This window comes from Cetorhinus maximus, chromosome 26 (assembly GCF_964194155.1).
Source record: "Cetorhinus maximus chromosome 26, sCetMax3.hap1.1, whole genome shotgun sequence".
In the NCBI taxonomy this organism is placed as follows: domain Eukaryota; kingdom Metazoa; phylum Chordata; class Chondrichthyes; order Lamniformes; family Cetorhinidae; genus Cetorhinus; species Cetorhinus maximus.
In genome coordinates, this window is record NC_135904.1 from 34,232,962 (window position 1) to 34,256,043 (window position 23,082).

The following is a 23,082-nucleotide window of genomic DNA, read 5'->3' on the forward strand; positions in this document are numbered from 1 at the left end:
TCTTTGTTCCTTTGTCCGTGACATCTTTTGGTTATCTCCACCTATAACTGGCTTCTTGTCCCAACAACCACCCCATCCCCCTCCCCCCCACCCCCCTTAAACCAGCTTATATTTCACCCCTTTCCTATTTTTACTTAGTTCTGTTGAAGGGTCATGAGGACTCGAAACGTCAACTGTGCACTTCTCCACCGATGCTGCCAGACCTGCTGAGTTTTTCCAAGCTTGAGAATATTCTCATCTGAAGAATGAATTTAGCTCGTTAACAGGGGCAGGGTGGTGTGCTCAGTGATCCTGGATGTTGCCAGGGGTTTTATGAAATTATGAAGCCACCTCAGATTTACCAGAAATGCAATTTTGTTCCTTCATAAACTATCCTGTTTAATAATTGGGCTCATTTCACAAAAATGATCATCAATCTGCCTATCAGAGATTTGTGAACATCCATAAAACAAAGATATTTCATTACTATTATTCTCAAGTCATGGTATCATGACTAGTTCCTGAGTCATAAAGGTAAACTCCTGATGGTAAGGGTCACAGGGTTCACTGGTAGGAGAGATCAATGACTGGGAAGAAAGAGAGAAGACGTGGAGCAAATTTGAAACACACATGCAACTTTTTAGGTTTGGTATTCAAAAACTGATTGCAAAAATCAACTAAATATGCCTTACCTGAGCTCCCGCTGCTGCATTGTTGATAAGATGATTGTTTGGGTTGGAGATCCAGAAAGTTGTGACAGCCCTGCAAATTAATATTCCACTTTAGTGAGCATTAATGTAGCAATGCAAGAGAGCTGATCTCTATTGAGCTGCAGAACTTGAGCAATAAATGGACTGAATGACTTACACACTTGAACAACTCAGGCTTCTGCCAAGTTTAAACGAGACGCAAGTTCTCAGCTCAGTGCAATGCTGCCCCCTCTATTTATTGGATTGGTCAACTTTGCCGTACATGTACTTGAAGCACTTAGATGTTTGAGATATGTAATAAAGTGCTGTATAAATGCCATGCTTTTTTTTAATCCTTTGATGCTGCTGGTATCCTAAGTCTGGTGTTACTATCTTGGTGCCGCAGGTATCCACAGTTTTGTTTATTCCACAAACTCAGCAACAGGCACCAAACTGAAGATAACATTTGTTCCATATTAACATATAAAATCCACAGATTTTAATACAAGTGTTTATTCTGAGACACAAACAGTGTCACCTTCATCTGATATGAAATTTCTCAAATGGTGTAGTAATTCGACAACTGGGACTACTTCCTCCTTCAGTTCAGTTCCAGTTATTGTGATGGTGTCAACTTCAGTCTCCTGCCTGTGGGTCACAGGTTCAAGCACCACACGAGGACATGACTGAGGCTGGTACTCCAGTGCAGTATGCGGATGATACTGCCTTTTAGCTAAATGGGTAAACCAATGTCTTGCCTGCTTATTCTGGTTCCCATTAAAAGATCCAGTTGTTAACTGTTATGTTGAGCGTTGCTACATTGAGGTAAACTTTAACCTCCCCAAAAAGACAGGTTTGGACTGGGTGGGATGTAAAAATTATAAAAGCTTCAAACCCGAATCCAAGTCCTCTTGAACCCAACCACTTCTGATTTTACAGAGCTGGGACAGGCAACCAATTCACAACCAGGGGGAAGATCGCTCACTTAAATATTTTAATCAGACTGTGTGCCTCTAATTTTATCTATACTTTAAGTCTAACCCAGGTCAAACAGGGTTCTTGGGCCTGGAGAAACCTGGCAGCTAAAGGGAGGTGAAGATTTCTGTGTGGAAGAGGTAAGTGCCTTTCCCCACTGCTTGTGGGCTAGAGAACCCCCTGACCCTACAGACCACTCTGTATCCGCACCACACCCGCCACAGTCTCTACTCCACCAACAGAAATTTACCTCCCCCAGGCTGCAGTCTCCGCTGTAGCTCTCCCCACTCAACAAGAAGCCAAGCCGGTCAATCCAGCTGGTTCCTGGGCGTGGATCCTGTTAAAAAGATATGCACACTGTGCAATTAAAACTAGAACTCCTTCCCCACTTGGAAATCCCGCCCTAGTAAACATCGAGGCCACAGAGTCTATACCCCAGAAACAGGATGTGCCTCACAGCTGCTCTATGCTGACATTTGTACTTCACTTAAGCTGCTTCCCACTCCAATTTTCTCTTCTGCCCTTACCCAATAAGGACCACAGTGTCTTCCTGCATCGTGTATTTGAATCCATATCAGTGTGTTAAAATGCAAGTCTGGCTAGAGTCGGATTGCATTTGTAATCTAGGCTATTGAACTGAAGCTAAAACCACATACGTTAATGTTTATTTTTATTTAGTTTTCTTTTTTGCAGTAATTAAATTAAAATGCATATTAGCACTATAAATCACATGTACAAACAAAAAAACACAGGTCAAGATGGCCCTGATTGTTTTGTTTATTCATTCACAGGATGTGGGCTTTAATGGCAAGACCAGCATTTATTACCCACCCTTGATGGTGAGCTGCCTTCTTGAACTGCTGCAGTCCATGTGCTGTAGGTACACCCACAGTGCTGTTAGGGAGGGAGTTCCAGGATTTTGACCCAGCGACAGTGAAGGAACGGCGATATATTTCCAAGTCAGGATTGTGTGCGGCTTGGAGGGGAACTTCCAGGTGGTGGTGTTCCCATCTATCTGCTGCCCTTGTCCTTCTAGATGGTAGTGGGTTTGGAAGATGCTGTTGAAGGATCCTTGGTGAATTGCTGCCATGTATCATGTAGATGGTTCTCACTGCTGTCACAGTCTGCTGGTGGCACAGCGAATGTGTAAGGTGGTGGTTGGGGTGCCAATCAAGGAGGCTGTTTTGTTCTGGATGATGTCGAGCTTCTTTAGTGTTGTGGGAGCTGCACTCATCCAGGCAAGTGGGGAGTATTCCATCACACTCCTGACTTGTGCCTTGTAGATGGTGAACAAGCTTTCAGGAGGTGAGATACCCACCACAGAATTGTCAAGCTCCGACCTGCATTTGTAGTCAGTATTTATATAGCTGGTCTAGTTATGCTGCTAGTCAATGGTAACCCCCAGGATGTTAATGGTCGCAGATCTGGCGATGATAATGCCCTTGAATATAAAGGGGAGGTAATTAGACTCACCTTGTTGGAGATGGTCATTGTGTGCCTCCCACTTATCAGCCCGAGCCTGAATGTTGTCCTGGTCTTGCTGCACATGGATCCAGATGGCTTCATTATCTAACAGATTGCAAATGGAGAGGAACATGGTGCAATTCAGGATAGGGCCAAGATGGATCATCCACTCAGCACTTCTGGCTGATGATGGTTGAAAATCCTTCAGCCTTGTCTTTTGCACTCACATGTTGTACTCCATGTGTCCTGCACCTGTCAGTTGTTTAACTGACCTAGATTACAAATGCAATCCGACTCCAGCCAGACTTGCATTTTAATACTGATATGGATCCAAATACACGATGCAGGAAGACACTGTGGTCCTTAATGGGTAAGGGCAGAAGAGAAAATTGGAGTGGGAAGCAGCTTAAGTGGAGTAAAAATATCAGCTTAGAGCAGCTGTGGTGCACATCCTGTTTCTGGGGTATAGACTCTGTGGCCCCGATGTTTACTGGGGTGGGATTTCCAAGTGGAGGAAGGAGTTCTAGTTTTAATTGCACAGTGTGCATATCTTTTTTAAACAGGATCCACGCCCAGGAACCAGCCGGATTGACTGGCTTGGCTTCTCGTTGGGTGGGGAGAGCTACAGCAGAGACTGCAGCCCAGGGGGAGGTAAATTTGTGTTGCTGGAGTAGAGATCGTGGCAGGGGTGGTGTAGTTCGAGTGGTTTGTAGGATTATGGCCGGTTATGTTGGACTGCAGAGCTTAGATCTGATCCTTTGATTGTGGGATCACCTTGCTGTCTATAGCACGCTGCTTCTGCTGTTTGGCATATGGACGCGTTGTAACTTTATCACGAAGGCAACTAATTTTAGAGATCTCTGGTGCTGCTCCGGGCATGCTCTTGAACCAATTGTCCCTTGACTTGATAGCAATGGTAGAGTGAGGACTATGGTGAACCATGAGATTACAGATTGTGTTGAATACAATTCTGCTGCTGCTGATGGCCCACAGTACCTCATTTATGCCCAGTTTTGAGTTGCTGGGTTTTTTCTATGTCTATCCCATTTAGCACAGTGGTAGTAGCACACATCACAAAGGAGAGTATGCTCAATGTGAAGTCAGGGCTTTGTAGTGATCACTCCTACCAATACTGGTGTGGGCAGATGCACCTGCAATGGGTAGATTAGTGAGGACGAGACCAAGTAAATTTTTCCCTCATGTTGATTCTCTTGCCACCTGCTGCAGGCTCAGTCTGTCACTTCGAAACGCGGCCAGCAGTGGTGGTGCTACTGAGCCACTCTTGGTGATGGACATTGAAATCCCCTTCCAGAATACATTCTGTGCCCTTGCCCCACTCAGTGTTTCTTCCTTGCGGTGTCCAACATGGAGAAGCACGGATGCATCAGCTGAGCGGGGTGGGGGTGGTAATCAACAGGAGGTTTCCTTGCTCATGTTTGTCCTGATACCATGAGACTCAAGGGCCAAATGTACACCACTGCCTCAACACCTCTGGGGGGGTCTGTCCTGCTAAAGGGAGAAAATATACCAAGGGATAGTGATGGAGGAGTCTGTTAACTTAAGTTGTTTTCTTACTTTTGGGATATTCAACATAGCAGCTAGAGTGGAGAAGCAGCCCAGTTAAGCAACCTCATTACAATAAATTAAAATAAGTGGCCAAATTTGATCAATGTCCAACACTGACAGGGAGCTTCCAACACAAGTCAGTGGACCTACAATATCCCATTGTCCAAGGCGGATGAGTGAGTGCCACAAGCAATAATGGGCATTTTATGAAAGTTTTTACTAGAATAATTTTACAAATGTTCACAACCCTGCCAAACACACTGAGTGGAATTTTCCATGCGGCTGGTGTCAGGTGTGAGTGGACAATATGGTGGGAAGGTCAAAAATCAGTTTCACGATGTTGTGAAACCCGTTTGCAATTGCCTGCTCCACCCATCAATGGCGGACTGCGTTTCCCACCGCCACACGTTTTAATACATCTGCATATCATTATAAACTCAGTTCACCAGAATCATCCGACATGTCAAATTTACTGCCCGTGTCGGTGGGAAAACACGCCGGGGCTGAACATGCCTTGACAGGTGTGATGTGCAGAAGTCAGGACTTACCGGCCTTACTCACATCGTAGATCTCCGAGGAGCAGAAAATGCTGGAGCCCAACAGCAACAGGGCCCCGGAGGAACGTCCATCGCACTCTGGTCGGATTCTCATGGACATGGCTCTGCCATGAGGCAGCTCACGGAAGGTGGAAGGTCGCCAATGAGGGTCTGCTTCAGAACTTCAGCATCTGGGCCATGGCCTGCAACTGATGGTCGTTGTGGAGGTGGAGAGGAAGGTGTAGGTATGACTGGGAGAAGAAGGTCGAATTTGTTGGTGTTTTTCAAAGTTGATGTTGTTGTTGAATTTTTTGGTGTGTTTCATTGTTGAGGTTTTTCTTGAATTTGTTTTTGTTTTTGAATTTTGAGGTTGATGTTGAATTTTTTTGATGTTTTTCATTATGGAGGTTGTTGTTGAAATTGTTGGAGTTTTTCAATGTTGAGGTTGTTGTTGTTAAATGCTGTTAAAAACAATTTTTTAAATTGTTGTTGTGGGAAAGGAAGGTATATGTTTGGCTGGGAGAGAAAGGTGTGTCAGGGGGCAGTGGGGGTGGAAGTTGGGAGGTGGGAATGAAGATATCGGGGGCGGGGGGGCGGGTGGGGGTGGTGAGGTTGGGGGGGGGGAAGGGAATACAGGGGAAGAGGGTGTTAATGGGGGAGAATACAGCAACTAGTGAGGTAGGTATAAAGGGAGCGAGGAAGGAAGGGTGGGGGGTGGGGGTAGGAAGGAGTAAGGTGGGGGGGGAGGAGGAGGAGGAAGAAGTTGGGGGAGGAGGAATGTCCAGGTGAACGTGCAAGGGAAGGGTATGTGGAGTCAATTACTGCCTCCTGGGGAGCGAACTGAAGATGGGCATGCTATGAGGGAATGGTGAGAATGGCTGAGGGCAGAATGAGTGGGAAGGGTGGGAGGGTGAGGGTACGACGGTATCGGTAGAAGGGACAGCGAGGGTGGTTCGTGGGAACATGGAGCAAGGGACAGACCCTGGGGATGGGAGGGAGAAGGACAGGGAGGTTAATGTGGATGGGGTGGGATTTATGGGAAGGCAGGGAATGTGCACGGTCACCTGGACATCCCGGAAAGAAAAAGGGTTCTGGCTGGTAGGTGATGGTAGGGAGGTGGAAGGTGATGCCAGGGATGTCGACAGTGACGGGGAAAGGACATGAGTGACTTGGGAAGGGGAAAGGACGGGGGAAGCTAAAGACAAATGTTACACGCACTGTGCTTCTAAAACCAAAAGGTGAAAGGAGACTCATGTTGGGTGGGAACAGGTGCTGCATGGGAGTGTGACCATAGGGTGGGCAGAGATGCAGGTCAGCTCAGATGGACAACTGAAAGGGAACCCCAGCAGCATTGAAAATGCTCAGGACATTGAGATAGATCTGATGGAGGAAGGCTCCATGTGCATGAGTGAATGCTTACACGAGGCTCCGAAAGTTCCTGCCACACACACACTTCTCCCTCCAGAATCACCCGTGGGCCGGTTGTGTGCAGCTGAACTGCTAGTGGTGCGGGATGCAGGGGGAGGATTCCCGAAGCCTGTCAATGAAGCTGAAAGGCACCATTTCACAATATTCAGTGAAAGTGAATATATTTCCAGATCATAAATTTGACAAAATGTGTTCACCTGTGCAACCATGTGATCAGAATTTCTTAACTTTTCTAGACCTATCACTTCTAGGTGCTACCCTGACATCCGCAGCAGGGGTGGAGACAGCCTGTGCAAAGGTTGGCCTGTGGTCTGATGACTTCAGCGTGGGTCCTCTGGAGAGCCGAGGCCTTGGAAGCCCGGCTTTCTCTGGTTGTCCTCCTGTGGGCCAGTTGCTCCCTCTGCATTGACAGAGAATGAAGTTGAGCTTGGTCACAGGCAAAGGGAATTCGGAGGGAGAGGACAGCCTCTGAAATTCCTGAGTGAATGAGCCAGGGATGTCCAGCTGCCACTCCTTTCTTCAGGTGCCTGAGGGCCCTGGTCTGACTCCTTGAGGGGAAGGAGCACCTGGAGGGATGTCGAGGTGTCCAATTTCCCTCTTGCATTGTCACTGCAGGAACTCACCCATGGCTCCCGCGCTGAAGTGCAGGTTTGCACACATCTCCGCATTCTGCTGGACCAGGGACTTCATGGTGTCCACCATCTTTCCCATGGGAGATCTCCACGTGTGCACATGTGGGCACCACTTCATCAGAGAGCAGGCGGACGCACTCCTCTGACTCACATGTCGCTCTGTTGAGAACTTCTAACTGCTCTGCGTGATAGTCCCCTGCCTTCTGCTGTTTCTCCACGATGAGTTGGAAGGCTGAATCCAGAGGCTGATTATCTGACTCAGACTGCACAGATACCGGATCCCCTGCAGTCCTCTGAGTGCTTGGGGGCTCGCCTCCTCCTGCTACGGACATGTGTCCGTGCCATGACCATGAGATTGTGAACTAGAGCCTGCTCTAGATCTAGATCCCACCGAAGTGTGTGTCTCTGCGCTGGTGGAGGGTGTGGGTAAGTGCTGTGACAGGTCTTCCAGGCTGCTTATTTCCAGCTCTTCAATGGAGGAGGTGTCCTCTTGGCTGGAGGTGAGGACGTGGATGGAGCTGAGGGACTGGCTGGCTGAGGGTGTCGGTCGCTTGGCAGAGCTCCCTATGAACCAAAGTAGAGATAATTAGTGCATGGCAGCAGGGTCAAAAGCAGGAGAGAGAGCGCTCACATTTACTTTGAGAGAGGGATGATGTGGCGCAGGATCCTCATCAGCGCCGACCTCACCGTCACCGCAGGCACAGTGCACGCCCTCGCCAGTCAGCACAATGGCACGCTGCTCAAAGTGAGTGAGGGGCCTAATGTGGGTCACTCCACATGCCACCACCTCCACCACCCCTCTGGTCTGGGATCTCTCCCTGCTGCTTTGAGCCAGCTTCTCCTGCATGAAAACAGATGGAGAGAGTGTGAGCAGGACACATGGCACTGAGTGGAATGTTTGTGTGGAGAGCGGAGCCATGGACAGGATGAGGATGTGAGCTCCAGAGGATATGAGTCTGATGGAGATGTGAGGGTGTGTGAGAGTTGGTGATGTTGTCCCTTGAGGTGCGAGATCCCTGTGGATGTGTGATGGGTTTGAGAGTGTGAGAGTTGAGAGTGATGAGAAGAGTGATTTAACCTGGCGGAACAGATGAGACCATTCATCCTCTTTCGGCGCTGGGTGGCTGTCCTCTTTTGCAGGGCGTTGGCGCTGACCACCACTGCCACCACCACCCATGCTGGATTTGTCACCTTGCTTGCTGGCCTCGCTCAGAGCAGGGATACAGGACATCACGGCATCGAAAGGACATTCCAGGGCTGCAGTCTTCTCGCCTTTTGGGGCCATGTCTCCTGTGCAGCAGTCCTGGGCTGGAAGCACTGAGGTGTGTACACGACTGTACTTTAAGTATGGTGCCTGGCGTGAGGAAGCGGCGAGGAGACGGAATGGGGGGTGGACTGGAGCCTGCCCGCCAGCAAAACGGCACAGTGAGTGAAAAAAAATCTTCACAATTTACTCAAGTCAATCCTCACTTCAGAATCATTTTGCTGTTTAATTTATTTCCTCTGCATTTGCACCCAGAGACACTTGAAACCAGTGCGCTAATCAATTAAACAGCCTAAAAAAATAATCACCGGGTTTTGGCCACAAGTTAGTTATATACAGGAGAACAACATGCCCAAATCTCCTCAATCTTTTATGGCCACCTGGTGTGAGTCAATCTCCGGCCATAAAACTCACCACAACCCCAGTTTACAGAACCTCACACAGGACTTTTCTGTAAATCACGTTTATTCAGATAATCTGACCATAATTGGAAGCAAGTATCAGGTTCAGCAGGAGACCGTCATTTTCCTGTTATTTTTTTTTAGAGTATTTTCTTTTTAATTTGTCCTCACTCAGACCAGCTCAGTATTTCCTGCTTGTTTTAATGCATTTTTATGACGACATCAGTTTAGGTCACTTTAAAAACTGAAACAGCTTCGCTGATTGCAAGTTCCTAAGTGTGCTCTACCTGAGTTGAAATATTAACTTTCATACTTAAAGGAGACTGCTGAAAAGAGACAAGGTGCCGATTGAAACATAAGTTTCTTAGGGGGCTTGACAGGGTAGACGTTGAGAGGTTGTTTCCCCTTGTGGGAGAGTCTAGGTCCAGAGGGCATAATCTCAGAGTAAGGGGCGACCATTTAAAACAGAAACGAGGAGGAATTTCTTCTCTGAGGGTAGCCAATCTGTGGAATTCTTTACCGCAGAAAGCTGTAGAGGCTGGGTCATTGAGTATCTTCAAGGCTGAGATAGACAGCTTATTAATCAGTAAGGGAATAAGTGTTATGGGGAAAAGGCAGGAAGTGGGGTTGAGGACTATCAGATCAGCCATGATCTCATTGAATGGCAGAGCAGACTGGATGGGCCGAATGGCCTACCTCTGCTCCTACGTCTAATGTACTTGTCTTGCACTCATCAGGACATACACAAGAAAGCCAAATTTCCAATGATCACAACAATTTAAACTGCAGGAAAAGAGATTGCTGACTGGTTGGCAAGTTGATTCTGATTGGCCGAGGCATTTTCCTGGTGAAAGTAACAGGGAACTATAGGTTCCCCAAGGTCCTGGGTAATTCGAAAAAGGAACAAGGCTTGAACATATTCCTTTTGTTTGCAGGGAAGGGGTCCCTGCGTGTAAATGAGCCATATTACAAGTTCAACTGATTCTCTTAAATTGGTTATTAGTATATCTATTAGCACACTCAGGATTGTTCAGCAAGCGCTGCCCAATTCTTGAATCATATCTAACAATAGACATTTTGTTTTGGATTTTGCAAGTATGGGCTGGTTGAATACAGTTGGTACTCTGCCTGTTATAAACAAACACTGGAACATGCAGTTCGATTCGATCAGCAAATCACTGGGGCCTACAGCCTAAGTACCTGGCATCGCACTGGCACTGACTATGCTCAATTGTGCAGTAGGCATAACTTTTGAACAACTTAAGATGAATTTATGGTGAGTTTGTCACTTTCCCTGTGTCCCAATTGTTAGGCAGATTTACCCCCATTTTACATTCAGGCATAACCCAATGAGATTGACAGGAATTATGAGCAAGACTTGACAATGGCCCTGAAAACAGGGCCAACCCTCTTGAGTTGCACCCATGGAGAAGACACCAACTTGTAGTGTTTAACTTACATGCAGTCGGTGCTTGGTACTGGAATATAATTTCCATAAACTTGATCACGGATTGAAGTGCACATTATTTCATTGCGGTCAGATGGGAGGATAGTACCCGGCTTAGTGAGGAGCCCCAGGTTATGGTACAGTATGTTCCTTTGCTCCACGCCATCCTCCAGGAAGAAACAGTGACCCAACGTGTCATAGCCTATGGTGTCCTTTACCTGCAGAATAATAAGATTAGACTGTGTAAGGTAAAGAAAATACATGAAATAAAAGAAATTCAGGATGTGCTTTCACATCAGCCTGAGCAAGGCAGCTGTGGGTCAGAGCCCAATCAGGCAAGAAGTACTTTACCTGCCAAGATAAAAGCAAAATACTGCGGATGCTGGAAATCTGAACTAAAAACAGAAAATGCTGGAAAAATTCAGCAGGTCTGGCAGCATCTGTAGAGAGAGAGAGAGAGGTTTAACTTTTCCAAGTCCGGGTGACTCCTCTTCGGAGCTGAAGTCATACGACTGGAAATGTTAACTCGGTTTCTCAGGTCGGATAGGTTGCCAGATCTGCTGAGTTTTTCCAGCGGTTTTGGTTTTTATTACAAAGTGCTTTAACTGCCCTGTTTGGAAGGGAACCCTGATAATGGCTCAATATGTTCACCAGTCTCCCAAAAGGTACAGGCTTAAATGTTGAGTGGGAAGAGGGGAATCCCTGCTCTCTGAAGTTCAAGTTAAGGTTGGGTTACAAGTTGCCCAAGGCCCAACAGGACACCCTGAAGCAGGGAGCCAGGTTTGAAACCACTTTGGATTTACACTGTGTGACCTCAAACCGAAGTATTACGGGCAGGGGGTTGTGGAGGGGAAAGATTCTTGATTTGAACAGTAGAACAAAACCGTGTTAGCGAAATCGGCATGCGCACAAATATCTTTCTCCTTGACAAAACGGGATAAGAAACATTGGGTGGGGTGTAAATTTCAGCGATACAGAACTTGCAGTGCAAATCCATCATTAGCTGTAGGATCACAATAGAGAGGGAAAAGAAGAAGAGATTTACGAGGATGTTGCCAGGAATGGAAAATTTTAGCTAAGTGGAAAGATTGGATAGGCTGGGGTTGTTTTCCTTGGAATTTAGGAGACAGAGGGGAGGTTTAGTTGAGGTGTATAAAATAACATGGGAGAGTGGAATAGGAAGGAACTATTTTCCTTAATAGAGAAGTCAATAATCAGGGAACAGATTTAATGTAATTAGTTGGATTTAATTAATTAATTAAATTGGTTTGCTACCTGAAAAGAGAGAATGTACAGGGATAAGGCAGAGGAGTGGGACTAGATGTAATGCTCTCTCAGTGAGCCAGTGCAGACTCGATGGGCCAAATAGGCTCCTACTGCATTGTAAAGATACTGTGATATAATTGGCAGAAGAATTAGCGGAGTTGAGAATTTTCACCCAGAGGATGGTAGGGATCTGGAACTTACTGCCTGGAAAAAAAGACTGGTAGAAGCAGAAACTCTCAAAACATTTTTAAAATACTGGAATATGGACTTGAAGTGTTACAACCTATAAGGCTAGTAGGAAAGGATTAGGCTGGGTAATTATTTTTTTGACTGGCAGACACAATGGCTTGGATCTTCATGGTATCGTGGAGACTCTGTGGTGTAACCAAAATGGCAATGGACCCCAGATCCGGAAGTCTCGCCCCCATATCCGCCAGAAACCACTTTTTTCCAGGTTGGGGTGGGGGAAAAAATTGGAGGCAGAGTGTGTCTCCCACATGTGGGAAACCCAAACTCAGTAGGGTCATTTGAACTCGGGTACTGAATTCAAACAGACCCCATTTTCACTGCAGCAGGGCCTTAACCCGCAGTGTGTAAGTTACAGATCTTTAGAGAAGTCCTAAGTGCACAAGAAGGGTGGATATGGGCTGCAGATATCTCAGCTGTCAGGTTATTTAAACAGCTAGCTATTTAAAAATTGAAGAAAATCTGCGAGAGTTGAAATGAATCTATTCTAGCAATTTGAACAGCTGTTTTTTGACATAACCCTAAATGTTATCATCATTATTAATACTTGACTGCTTTCCACAACCTATCATTGTCACAGTTGGGGGCTGGACATCCAGAGTTTAATTGACAGCTCAAACAGATTATTAAAGGATTAGCTGTCATTGATGTGGGATTGTGAACACAAATGTTTGCTTTGATAAGGGATTAAATACTTGAGGGGACTTAAATGTATTGAATGGTCTTTCATGAATGAGGTTGTTTAGAATTTTATTTCATTTAGTCATTTGGTAGTACAGAACTTGAGTATTGCTGAAAAAAGAACATTTTTTGGTCACAACTTTGACTTGCACTCATCAGCACAATTTGCAAGAAAATACCAATGCCAGGCAAAACAACATATTTGTTCTGTATGAGAAGAGGGTTTTGATTAGTTGGCAAGTGGATTGGTAGAGATGTTGCCATGGAGAATGCACCAGCTGATGGTGACTGGAAATTAACTGCCAAGCATTGTTTGAATTTTAAATCAGGCAGCTTGATGCTGATTGGTTAAGACATTGCCCAGAGGAATGAACCAGCGAATGGCTGTCAATTGTTTTGTTTAGCTGATACAGGCGATGTGTGTACATGTTCTTTCTGTCTGCAAAGAACAGAGCCCTGTGTATTAATATAATGCACAGCTTCCAGTACATGCAAATGCACCACACTCTAAGCCCAACTGACAATCTTAAATTGGTTGTCAGTGTAATTCTTAGCACACTGAGAATTATTTAGCAAATGTCCAATTGCAAATAGCATCTAATGCGGACACTGTGTTTTGAGTTTTGCAAACACGGGCTGGTCTGGTACGGTCTGTGCCCTCCCCATTGAGAACAATGGCTGGGACATGCTGTTTGATATGATCACCTGTCTTTGGGACGTTCTGCCTACATTTCTAGCATCACCACTGGCACTGAAATTCATATACCACATTACTCATTTGCGTGACAGGCAAAACGTCTTTCTGGCTTGACGACAGCATCCTGTTAGTGGAAAATATGTCCCAAAGATTGGCAGACCGTATCAAACAGTGTCCCGTCCGTTGTTTGCAACAGGCAAGATATGGACCATACCCAACCAACCTGTGCTTGCAAAACTCAAAACACAGTGTCTAACATTTGATGCAATTCTGCAATTGGACAACATTTGCTAAATAATTCTCAGTGTGCTGAGAATTAAGATGACAACCAATTTAAGATTGTCAGTTGGGCTTGCAGTGTGGAGAATTTGCATATACCGGAAGCTACATATATTAATACACAGGGCCCTGTTCTTTGCAGACAGAAAGAACATGTACACACATTGTACCTGTTTCAGCTAATCAAAATAAGTGACAGCCATTCGCTGGTTCATTCCCCAGGGAAATGTCTTAACCAAACAAATTCACTCTGTTTGGTTTAAAATTCAAACAATGTTTGGCAGTTAATTGTCAGTCACCATCAACTGATGCATTCTGCTTGGTAACACCTCTACCAATCAAATCCACTTTCCAACTAATCAGCATTCTCTTCTCACACAGTATAAATATGTTGCTTCCCCTGACATTGGCATTTTCTTGCAAATTTTCCTGATAAGTGCAAGATGAAAAGCTTAGATATATAAAAAAAATATATTTTTTCAGCAATACTTTATTTTATTTCATTTTCATCATGGCTCCTGAGGTCTGCCCATGGTGGATACTGAGTGAGTTGGCATGGAGGGTGTACAGAGCAAAAGGTCATGGGTGGAGGGTATGAATTGGCACGGGAGTTGGCATTGGGCTATAAGGAGCCATAGGGGTGGGAGGGAGCCTATGTTGGTATGTATGGCCATAGGGAGTGGATGGGGGGGGACGTGAGGGGTGAGGGTTAGTGGGCCTAATGTTTAAGAAAACAACTTGGACAAAGTCCCAGAGAACTGAGGCGGGCCTTCTGAACAGCCCTGTGGCTGCCTCCAATCTCCAATCTGTGTCTGGGGGTGGTGGGCCCAACTTCATCCCCAACCTGCCTCCCACTCCCTGGAATGAAGATCCCACCATTCAGGGCATTTTTTTTTCCCCTGAGGCAGGTGTGGTGAGCCAGGATATCTCCGGCTAGGCACACCCACCTCAGCAGCAAAAATCCAGTCCGATGGGCTGAATGACCTCCATCCAAGCCGTAAATGTCTATGATTCCATGAATGTCAGAATTTGTCTAGGGATGTTTTGGGGAAAGTCATTCATGCTTCAAGCTCTTTATAAAAAAACAAGAGAAAGCAGTTGGATACTGTGACCCACACATGGCCCATTGTTAAAACATCAACCACAGAAAATGTTGTAAAGATCAAGATTATACTGTCAAAGTATTTGATCCGACATTTCTTATTAGATTTGGTAAGTATCACCGCACCACGCAATGCCTGGTGACTGAGTTAGCAGGACAACATGAAGTAGAAAAAGTTCAAACACCAATCAGGTGGTTTCATTATAGACTAGACAGTGTATGAAGCACAAAAATGTATACAATTTAAACAAACACTATGGCAAGCGATGCAATGATAACAGTATTCAGGCATGGGAGAAAGCAGAGGATTAATGTTAACAGGGAGAAGGAACAGAAAGAACTTGCACTTATTTATACTTTGTCCCATGTAAGGTGTTAAAGAGCAAGAGAGACAGCTATGGTCAGGTTTAGTGAGCAGAGATGATAGGAGAATATTGCTTTGAGGGCTGATGCGTTAGCATATCAGCCTGTCAATCAAAGATGGGCACAATGATCAATCAGACTTACCAGCAGGCCATTTGTTCCATGTATAGTGACACATCTGGAGAAGCAGTGATGAACGGCTACATTGTCCACGAAGGTTGGTGGATTGTACCCACCTTTCTGATCCACATCTCCAACCAGGTGAAAGTGTATTGGGTAGCTCCCGAGAATCTGCTGGCCCATGTTAGTCAACTCTACACCAGACAAGTGAACGGAGGCAAAGTTTTGCAGGATCTACTAAGGCAAGATTTAAGACTTAAAATCAGGCTTCCATACGCATCAGATGTTTACGTCAGAGAAACAAATCTTCAAAAAATTTTTCATCAAGATTTTCTACTTCCGTTTCTGTCAGGGGTAGAGCACCAAAATAATCTAATAATTCAATTTCAGGACATTGTCATGTGGGCTGCATTTTCTTTGGAGTTGAAACATACCATGAAAGAGGACTCTTCCACCAGGCCCCCTAGCCACCAATGCTGCCTTGACCCATTTCCCTGGGTCAAAGTTCATCACCCTTGCATGTTAGGCAGCAGAAGCTTTCCCGTTTCTGGCCTCAGCAGAGACAGGGGCCCCGCAAAGGTAGGTGAGTAGAGAGGATGGAGTGGGAGGCTCCACTTTTACAAACTTCAAGGGCTTTAAAGCAAATGCAGTTACATCTCCTGGGGCAGGGTTTTACGTTCCCGTTGAAGTCTGTGGACTTTTATGGCCCCACCCCGGCTGCAACAGGGCTGTAAAGTTCCGCCCAAAGGCTGGAATTGAGTGCAGTACATTGTACCTCCAATAGGTTGCAGTGTGACTTATAGATATCTGTATGTTCACCAATACTAGTCTCTCTGCTTGCTGTTTATTTTCTTGTCTTTCATTCCTTGAAATCTGCAGCCACTGGACTTAATTCTTGGGACAGTCAATGCATGATGGTAAAACAAATCTCGATGCTCCCTGTATACTGCACAAGATGTTACACCAGATGCACATTTTGGAATGGTTGCTCAGCACCAGAATGTAATGTCAGAACTCCACCATCCACAATAAGTTCTATCTGTTCAGTGACTCTATAACATATGATGGTGTTCAGAAACTACATGGCAAAATAAAGAATGGCGTGGGGCAAGAAGGTTTTTCACCAACATGGGTGAATGTTTTACACACGTGCCAGCCAGCTGCCATCTCTCTGAATGAAGTGGTTTCTGGAGAGGATTGCAAAGGGAACTCAGAGAAATCAAAGGAAAGTCCCCTAAAATATCTACAGGACCCACAAACGCAAGTTACCAATGCTTCTTTGATGACACTTCCCCAACCATAACTTCCACAACTTAGAAGGACAAGGGCAGCAGATGCAAGAGAGCAGCATCAACTCCAAGTCCCATTCCGAACCACACACTATTCTGACTTGGATATGTCGGCCGAATTTTATGGCGCCTTTGGGTAGGGCTTTGGAGGCTCTAGGGCTGTCAAAATGGTGTGGGAAGACATCAGGTGGAATGCTCAATCTTCCTGCTGCCATGCCATCTTGCCAGTGGCAGGAAAGGTGGCAGATGGCCCTTCCTCCCATAGCCCAAATGAGCCACTTAAGCATCCAATTAAAGGCCTCTTCCTGCCTCTACTGGCATTTTATCAGCAGTGGAAGGGGCCCTTTGGGGGAGGGTGTTCTTTGTAGGCACTCTTTGGTCACTTCTGTAGCATCAGCACCACTTGCCCTCAGCAAGCCCCCTCACCGGGGCTCGCCTAACTTGACCGCGTGCCCTGAGACCTCACTTACCTTACTTTGAGCCTGCACATCCATCGATTCATGCTCATCCTCCAGGTGCAGCCCCAGCAGTGGCCACTGCTCCGTGGCTCAGATTAGGCAGCAGCTCTTTGGACTAGACCGCTGTCTTCAGTAGGACAGCAGCCCCAGCAACAGTCACTTAATTTGCTGCCACCCGTAAAATGCAGGTCCCACCGCCAGCCAAAGTGAAGTCATCTCCCACTTTAGGCCCTGGCGGGAGAACCCCAGTCACCTCCAAAAAATCCTGGGGATAATTGCTATTCCTTCATCGCTGGGTCAAAATCCTAGAACTCTCTACATAGCAGAATTGAGGGAGCATCTTCATCATACACACTGCAATGGTTCAAGAAGAAAGCTTACCACCACCTTTTCAATGGCAACTAGAGATGAGCAATAAAATGCCAACTTGTCGATGTTGATATTACCCTGAGAATTAATTTAAAAACCTGGAACACAGTCCCGGTGACAATAGGGGACACAAGCTTAAATTAGTTTGAAAGTCCTCAATCCGCTATTTAATGCCTGTTAAAATAGCAGGCAAAGGAAGGTAATTCAAATCCATGAAGCGTTGGCTTGCTATTATCACCAAAAGTAATTTCCAGTAGTGAGCTCCAACTGCAAGGAACCCAGTTTAACATCTCATTGTTTACACCATAAATCTTGCCATAAGTAGATCATAAAAATTAGTTTCTTTGAATTACCAATAAACTCCATGTATAACCAGAACCCTGAACAATGAACCCTTGCTATGTTACTTTATGTATTAAACATTAACAGTGAAGACTGATGGCATCTCATATTTGATTCACAATTTAATGTTAAGAATGATTCATCTCTACATTAGTGTGGCAGCCAATATCAAAGTGTTGAATTATGCAATTTATTAAACCTAAATATACAAGAAGTTTACTCCACATGATGCAGTATAAGGGATGGTGTATATGACTTTATGCAACACTTACCTTTATCTGTCCACCAAACGTATCATAGTTGAAAAAGTGACAGAAGTTTTGTCCATAACACAAGTCTTCCATTTCTCCTTTAATAAGGATATTTCTACTTAAAAGTCCAACTTCAGCTCTCATATCTATTCCATCTACAACTTCACCCATATGAAGGTAACGGGGTTTACCTATATTAACAGATTATGCGTTTTAAATGCTACCATTTACTGCAATAGTTTAATACAGTGGTTTCTTCTTATTACTAAGAATCTTACATGAAGGGCTCTAGCACATGGTGCAGGATATCATAAGAGTATAAGAGAAGTTAACTCAACGAGTACTAATTAACAGATTTCAATCTTAGCTTTCAACATTCTGCACCCTGTAAGAGGAAAACAGAAAGTAAGGAGATGTGCAGCTTAGAAAAATCAATGGAGTAGGTGACTGCATTTGGACGTGTCTTGATTTTAACACAAGGGTAAAGGTGTAGATAAGACTGAGTGTAGATGGGCGCGTTGGAAGATCGAGAATGTCGGGAGGAAGTAAAAAATTGCATATTTACAATTTAGAAGGTACAAGAGAGGCAAGTTCAGAAGTGAATAGACATGGGGATTTCAGTACATAACCCAGGTTGATCCATCGGTATAGTACAGAGGAAGTGCTGCATTGGCAGAGGTACAGTCTTTTGGATGAGGCACATTGCTACATTGTAACATTAACTACACTTCCAAAGTACTTCACTGGTTTTAAAGCATTTGGGACATCGAGGTTGTGACAGGTGCTATAGAAATGCAACCTTTTGCATTTTGGAGTCATAATCTCACTGGTACAGAGGTTCAGAAGACACCTTGTGCACCAATTCTCTGTCACATCAAGATAACTAGCTGTTGCAGGAGGCCCACTGCCAAAGGTAGAAGATGCAAAGAGTTGTTCACCTCCCATGCTTTACGAAACTGCTCTTTCCTAATGCTGAGCTGTGATAGTGGGTAAATCTCTACAGTAAAACACTGCACCTGATGTTTCAAAATATTCCCAGTCACTAACATTCCAAACCCTTGTCTGAATTGGAGTAAAACCTCAAGAAAGGGATAAAAAGGAAATGCAGATCCTCCCTGCCCAGTGATGAAGGGGTACGTAGTGTCTAGGTAAAACTAAAACATGAATAAATAACCTATTGTTTTATAAACTTCATATTCCAGTCTTTAAAAAAGATTCTACTCAAGCCTAGATTTTCTTGGTAAAGTTAGCAAAGACAGGAAATTGTATTTAAGGTTTCTTTCTAATTGAAACATAAATAAAATATTGTACAATTTAAATCCATATTGCACAAAAAAGTTCCAATGTACTGATGCAAAGCATGCTGTCCGAGTTTTCAAAATAAAAAGGCAAAAAATTGTAGATTAACATTTCTTACCATTGATTTTAACCTGGTTAACTTTGCATTCAGGGCAGGGAAGAAGATTAAAGTTCTCAGCCTGATACATAGAATAATCAGTGCTAGCAATGACTATTTGGTTACCAGGCAACCAGCTAGTGGCATCATCCATTAAATTAAGAATTATACCCCTCGACACATCGACACGAAAGCCACAGTGAGGCACACCTATCAAAACAAAATTTATACAGCATTTTACAAAGAAGCCAAAGTTAAGATTTTGAAGATGTGCATCATCAATGATTCTACCATTTAATGGAAAGAAATTGGTTTCTTCTAGGTAACTGGCTTCCTTACTTTGAGAAGTCACTAGTTTTGCTGACAATGAGGGAGAATGATGTAGCAGTATGATCAGTCAGTGACGTACCATTTCCACCGATGTGATGGTATGATTAGCCAGAGGGACAAGTCAGCTGCCATAGCTATTACCTTCTCCAAACTTATCTAGTTGTAGGACAGGAAGCAACAAAAAGATTTACAAGGATGATACCAGGAATGGGTAGGTATATATCAGGGAAGGATCAAGAGGCTGGGAGTATCTTCTCTTGAGGGGTAACCTAATCAAGGACTTTAAAATGATGAAAAGCTTTGATAGAGTGGATACAGAGAGAACACTTCCTCTTGTGGTGAAGGGCAGAACTAGAGTCCATCAATATAAGATAGTCACCAATAATTCCAATAAAGAATTCAGAAGAAACTTCTTTATCCAAAAGTGGTAGGAATGTGGAGCTCATTACCACAGAGAATGGTTGAAGCAAACAGTATCGATGTATTTAAGGAGCAGCCAGACAAGTATATGAGAAAAAAGGGAATAGAGATTTAGATAAGGAAAAATGGGAGGAGGCTCATGTCCACATCAATGCTGGCATGAACTGGTTTGAGCGAATGGGCTCTTTCTGTGTTGTATATCCTGTCCAATGTATAACGCTTCATTTGAGTAATCCAATCATTTGAATGGACATTGTCAACCAACTGAACTTTATTTATGAGCCCAGTTAAACACTTCAGTTACCAGCCCACATTTATTGCACTGAGATTGTTTTAAAAATATATTTGCCATTCAACAAAGATTTTAAAAGAAACCTAGAACATATATTTTTTAAAACTATCAGGGTGTAGACAGCTGCTTCAGAATTTCCCTTCAGGAAGTGCAATATTAAAATATAATCTCAGCTGATATTGAGCCACAGAGATTTTGCAGGGAGCAGACTAAACAATCTTGGTCAGGTCTAGTTTGGTGGTGGAGGGGCTGGGAGGGTTGCAAGTATTGTTCATGGTCTATGACTGATTGCTACAGTGGCATTGGAAGGCTGGTGGGGACATAGGTGGCTCTCTCATCTTCCAGCCTTGCTTTAGAGTTCACCTAGAGGTGAACTTCCTGATATCATATCTGCTCCATCATTAAGACCAGCTACATAACATCACCAAACTCTGCCCCAGTTTCAGCTCATCAGGCACTGAAAGCCTCATCCATGCTTTTGTAATCTCTTGACTTGTGTATTTAAGACCGAGATAGAGAGGTTCTTGATTGATAAGGGGATCAAAGGTTACGGGGAGAAGGTGGGAGAATGGGGTTGAGAAACTTATCAGCCATGATTGAATGGCAGAGCAGATGGGCCGAATGGCCTAATTTCTGCTCCTATGTCTTATGGTCTTGACTTGATTATGTCAATGCTCTCCAGACTGATCTCCCACCCTCAATAAACTTGAGCTCATCCGAAGCTCAGCTGCCCATATCCTAACTCACACCAAGTCTCATTCACACATCACCCCTGTGCTCACTGGCTTACACTGGCTCCCAGCTAGCCATATCCTTCATTTTAAAATTCTCATCCTTGTTTTCAAAATGCACCATGGCCTTATATTTCCCTTTTGCTGCAACCCCCTTCAGCAATACAACCTCAGTGATATCTGCACTCCTCCAATTCCAGTCTCTTGCACATTCCAGAATTTCATCATCTGCTTCCTAGGGACTAAGCTCTGGAATTTCCTCTCTGAACCTCTATGCCTATCTAGCCCTCTACCTATTATTCGTCCATCAAGACCCTGCTTAAAACCTACCTCTTCAGCCAAGTTTTTTGTTAGGCATATAAATAGTAAAAAGGTGGTTAAAAAGAAGGATGGGGTGATTAGGGACCAAAAAGGGAGAGGAGGATGCAAGGGGGCATGTCTGAGTGATTCAATGAATACTTTGCATCTGTCCTTACCAAGGGAAAAAGGTGCTGAGTAGGTCAGGGTGAAAGGGAAGGTAATTCAGACACTTAAAGGGTTTAAAATTGATAAGAAGGGGGTGTTGGATAGGCTGTCTGTACTTAAAGTTGATAAGGCACCAGGATTGGGTGGGATGCATTCAAGGGTATTTTGAGGGAATTGAGAGTGGAAATAGCAGAGGCACTGACCATAATTCTCCAATCTTCCTTAGATATGGGGGGGCGGGATGACAAAGGTTGGAGAATTACAAATGTTGCACCGTCCTTCAAAAAAAGTGTGTAAAGATAAGCCCAGAAACCACAGACCAGTTAGTTTAACCTCGGTGGTGGGGAAGCTTTTAGAAATGATGACACAGGACAAAATTGGGCAACTGCGGGTTAACTAAGGAAAGCCAGGATAGATTTATTAAGGGAAAATCATGTTGTACTCACTTAGTTGATTTTTTTTGACGACAGGTAACAGAGGGCTGAGGAGGGTAATGCCGTTGATGTGGTGTATACGGACTTCCAAAAGGCATTTGATAAAGTGTCACATAACAAACTTGTGAGCAAAGTTATAGTTCATAGAACAAAAGGGGCAGTAGCAACTTGGATATGAAATTGGCTGAGTGACAGGAAACAGGAAGTATTGATAAACAGTAGTTTTTTTGGACTGGAGGAAGGTTTAGATTGGAGTTCTGAAGAAGTCAATGTTAGACTCCTGTTCTTCCTGATATATATTAATGACCTAGACTTGTGCATTGGGCACAATTTCAAAATTTGCAGATGACACAAAACTTGGAACTTCAAAAGGACAAGGACAGGTGACATATGAAATTCAATGCAGAAAAGTGTGAAGTGATTCATTTTGGTAGGAAGGACATGGAAAGACAATATAAAATGAGTACAATTCTAAAATAGGTGGAGCAGAGCGACCTGGGGGAATATGTGTACAAATCATTGAATGTGACAGGACAGGTTGAGAAAGGGTTAATATAGCATACAGGATCCTTGGCTTTATAAATAGGACAAGGAGTACAAAAGCAAGGAAGTTATGAAAAACCTGTATAAGACACTGGTTCAGCCACAATTGTGTTCTTTTCTGTATATCACATTTTACGAAGAATGTGAAAGCATGAGAGGGTGCAGAAAAGATTCACAAGAATGGGTTTCAGGATGAGGAACCTCTGTTACGTAGTGTAATGAATGTGAGGATTTTTAAGATTGTTCTGTTCAAATGGTCTCTTAATTTAAAGGAAAACAGAAATGCCCTGGAAAAGGGGAATGATGTGAAGTTGTATTGGACTTTGCACAGCAACAGGGCAGTTGATGGTTACAATAGGGACAGGGGACTCAGGTTAAGACTTACTGAACCCACATGCCATATTTCACACCTGAACACAAAGAGAAAGGTAGCAGTCCTGCCTTGTGTAGAAAATTTTAACATGTTTGAAAATGCCTGGACAGAGACAGAGAGACAGCAGCTGCTGCTGTCTACAGAGAGAAAAAGCTGTTTTCTCTGTTAGCTACCAGACAGAATGCTGGGGAAAGTTTGTCCACAGGTGAAAGAGAAGGAACCCACAGCAGCAGAGTGGGCCTTACTGCTGAAAG

At 44.3% G+C, this 23,082-nt stretch overlaps 2 protein-coding genes across 6 annotated transcripts in view; both read right to left on the reverse strand.

The window, feature by feature from the left end:
• The window catches only part of cemip (cell migration inducing hyaluronidase 1), a 246,588-nt gene that overhangs the window by 217,707 nt on the left and 5,799 nt on the right, over nt 1–23,082 (reverse strand). The gene's annotated exons all lie outside the window — the stretch shown is intronic.
• LOC144668432 (cell surface hyaluronidase CEMIP2-like) overlaps nt 1–23,082 on the reverse strand; it is a 165,473-nt gene that overhangs the window by 93,494 nt on the left and 48,897 nt on the right. For all 4 annotated transcript variants that reach the window (XR_013573498.1, XM_078530477.1, XM_078530476.1 and 1 more), the window contains 5 exons: nt 19,262–19,450; nt 17,866–18,035; nt 15,160–15,369; nt 10,394–10,599; nt 672–741 (listed from right to left, as the gene is read on the reverse strand). Coding sequence is in view for 3 of the 4 variants with exons in the window: in XM_078530477.1 (XP_078386603.1) it covers nt 672–741; nt 10,394–10,599; nt 15,160–15,369; nt 17,866–18,035; nt 19,262–19,450 (845 nt within the window). In the remaining variant the exon portion in view is untranslated. The remainder of the gene's footprint in view (nt 1–671; nt 742–10,393; nt 10,600–15,159; nt 15,370–17,865; nt 18,036–19,261; nt 19,451–23,082) is intronic.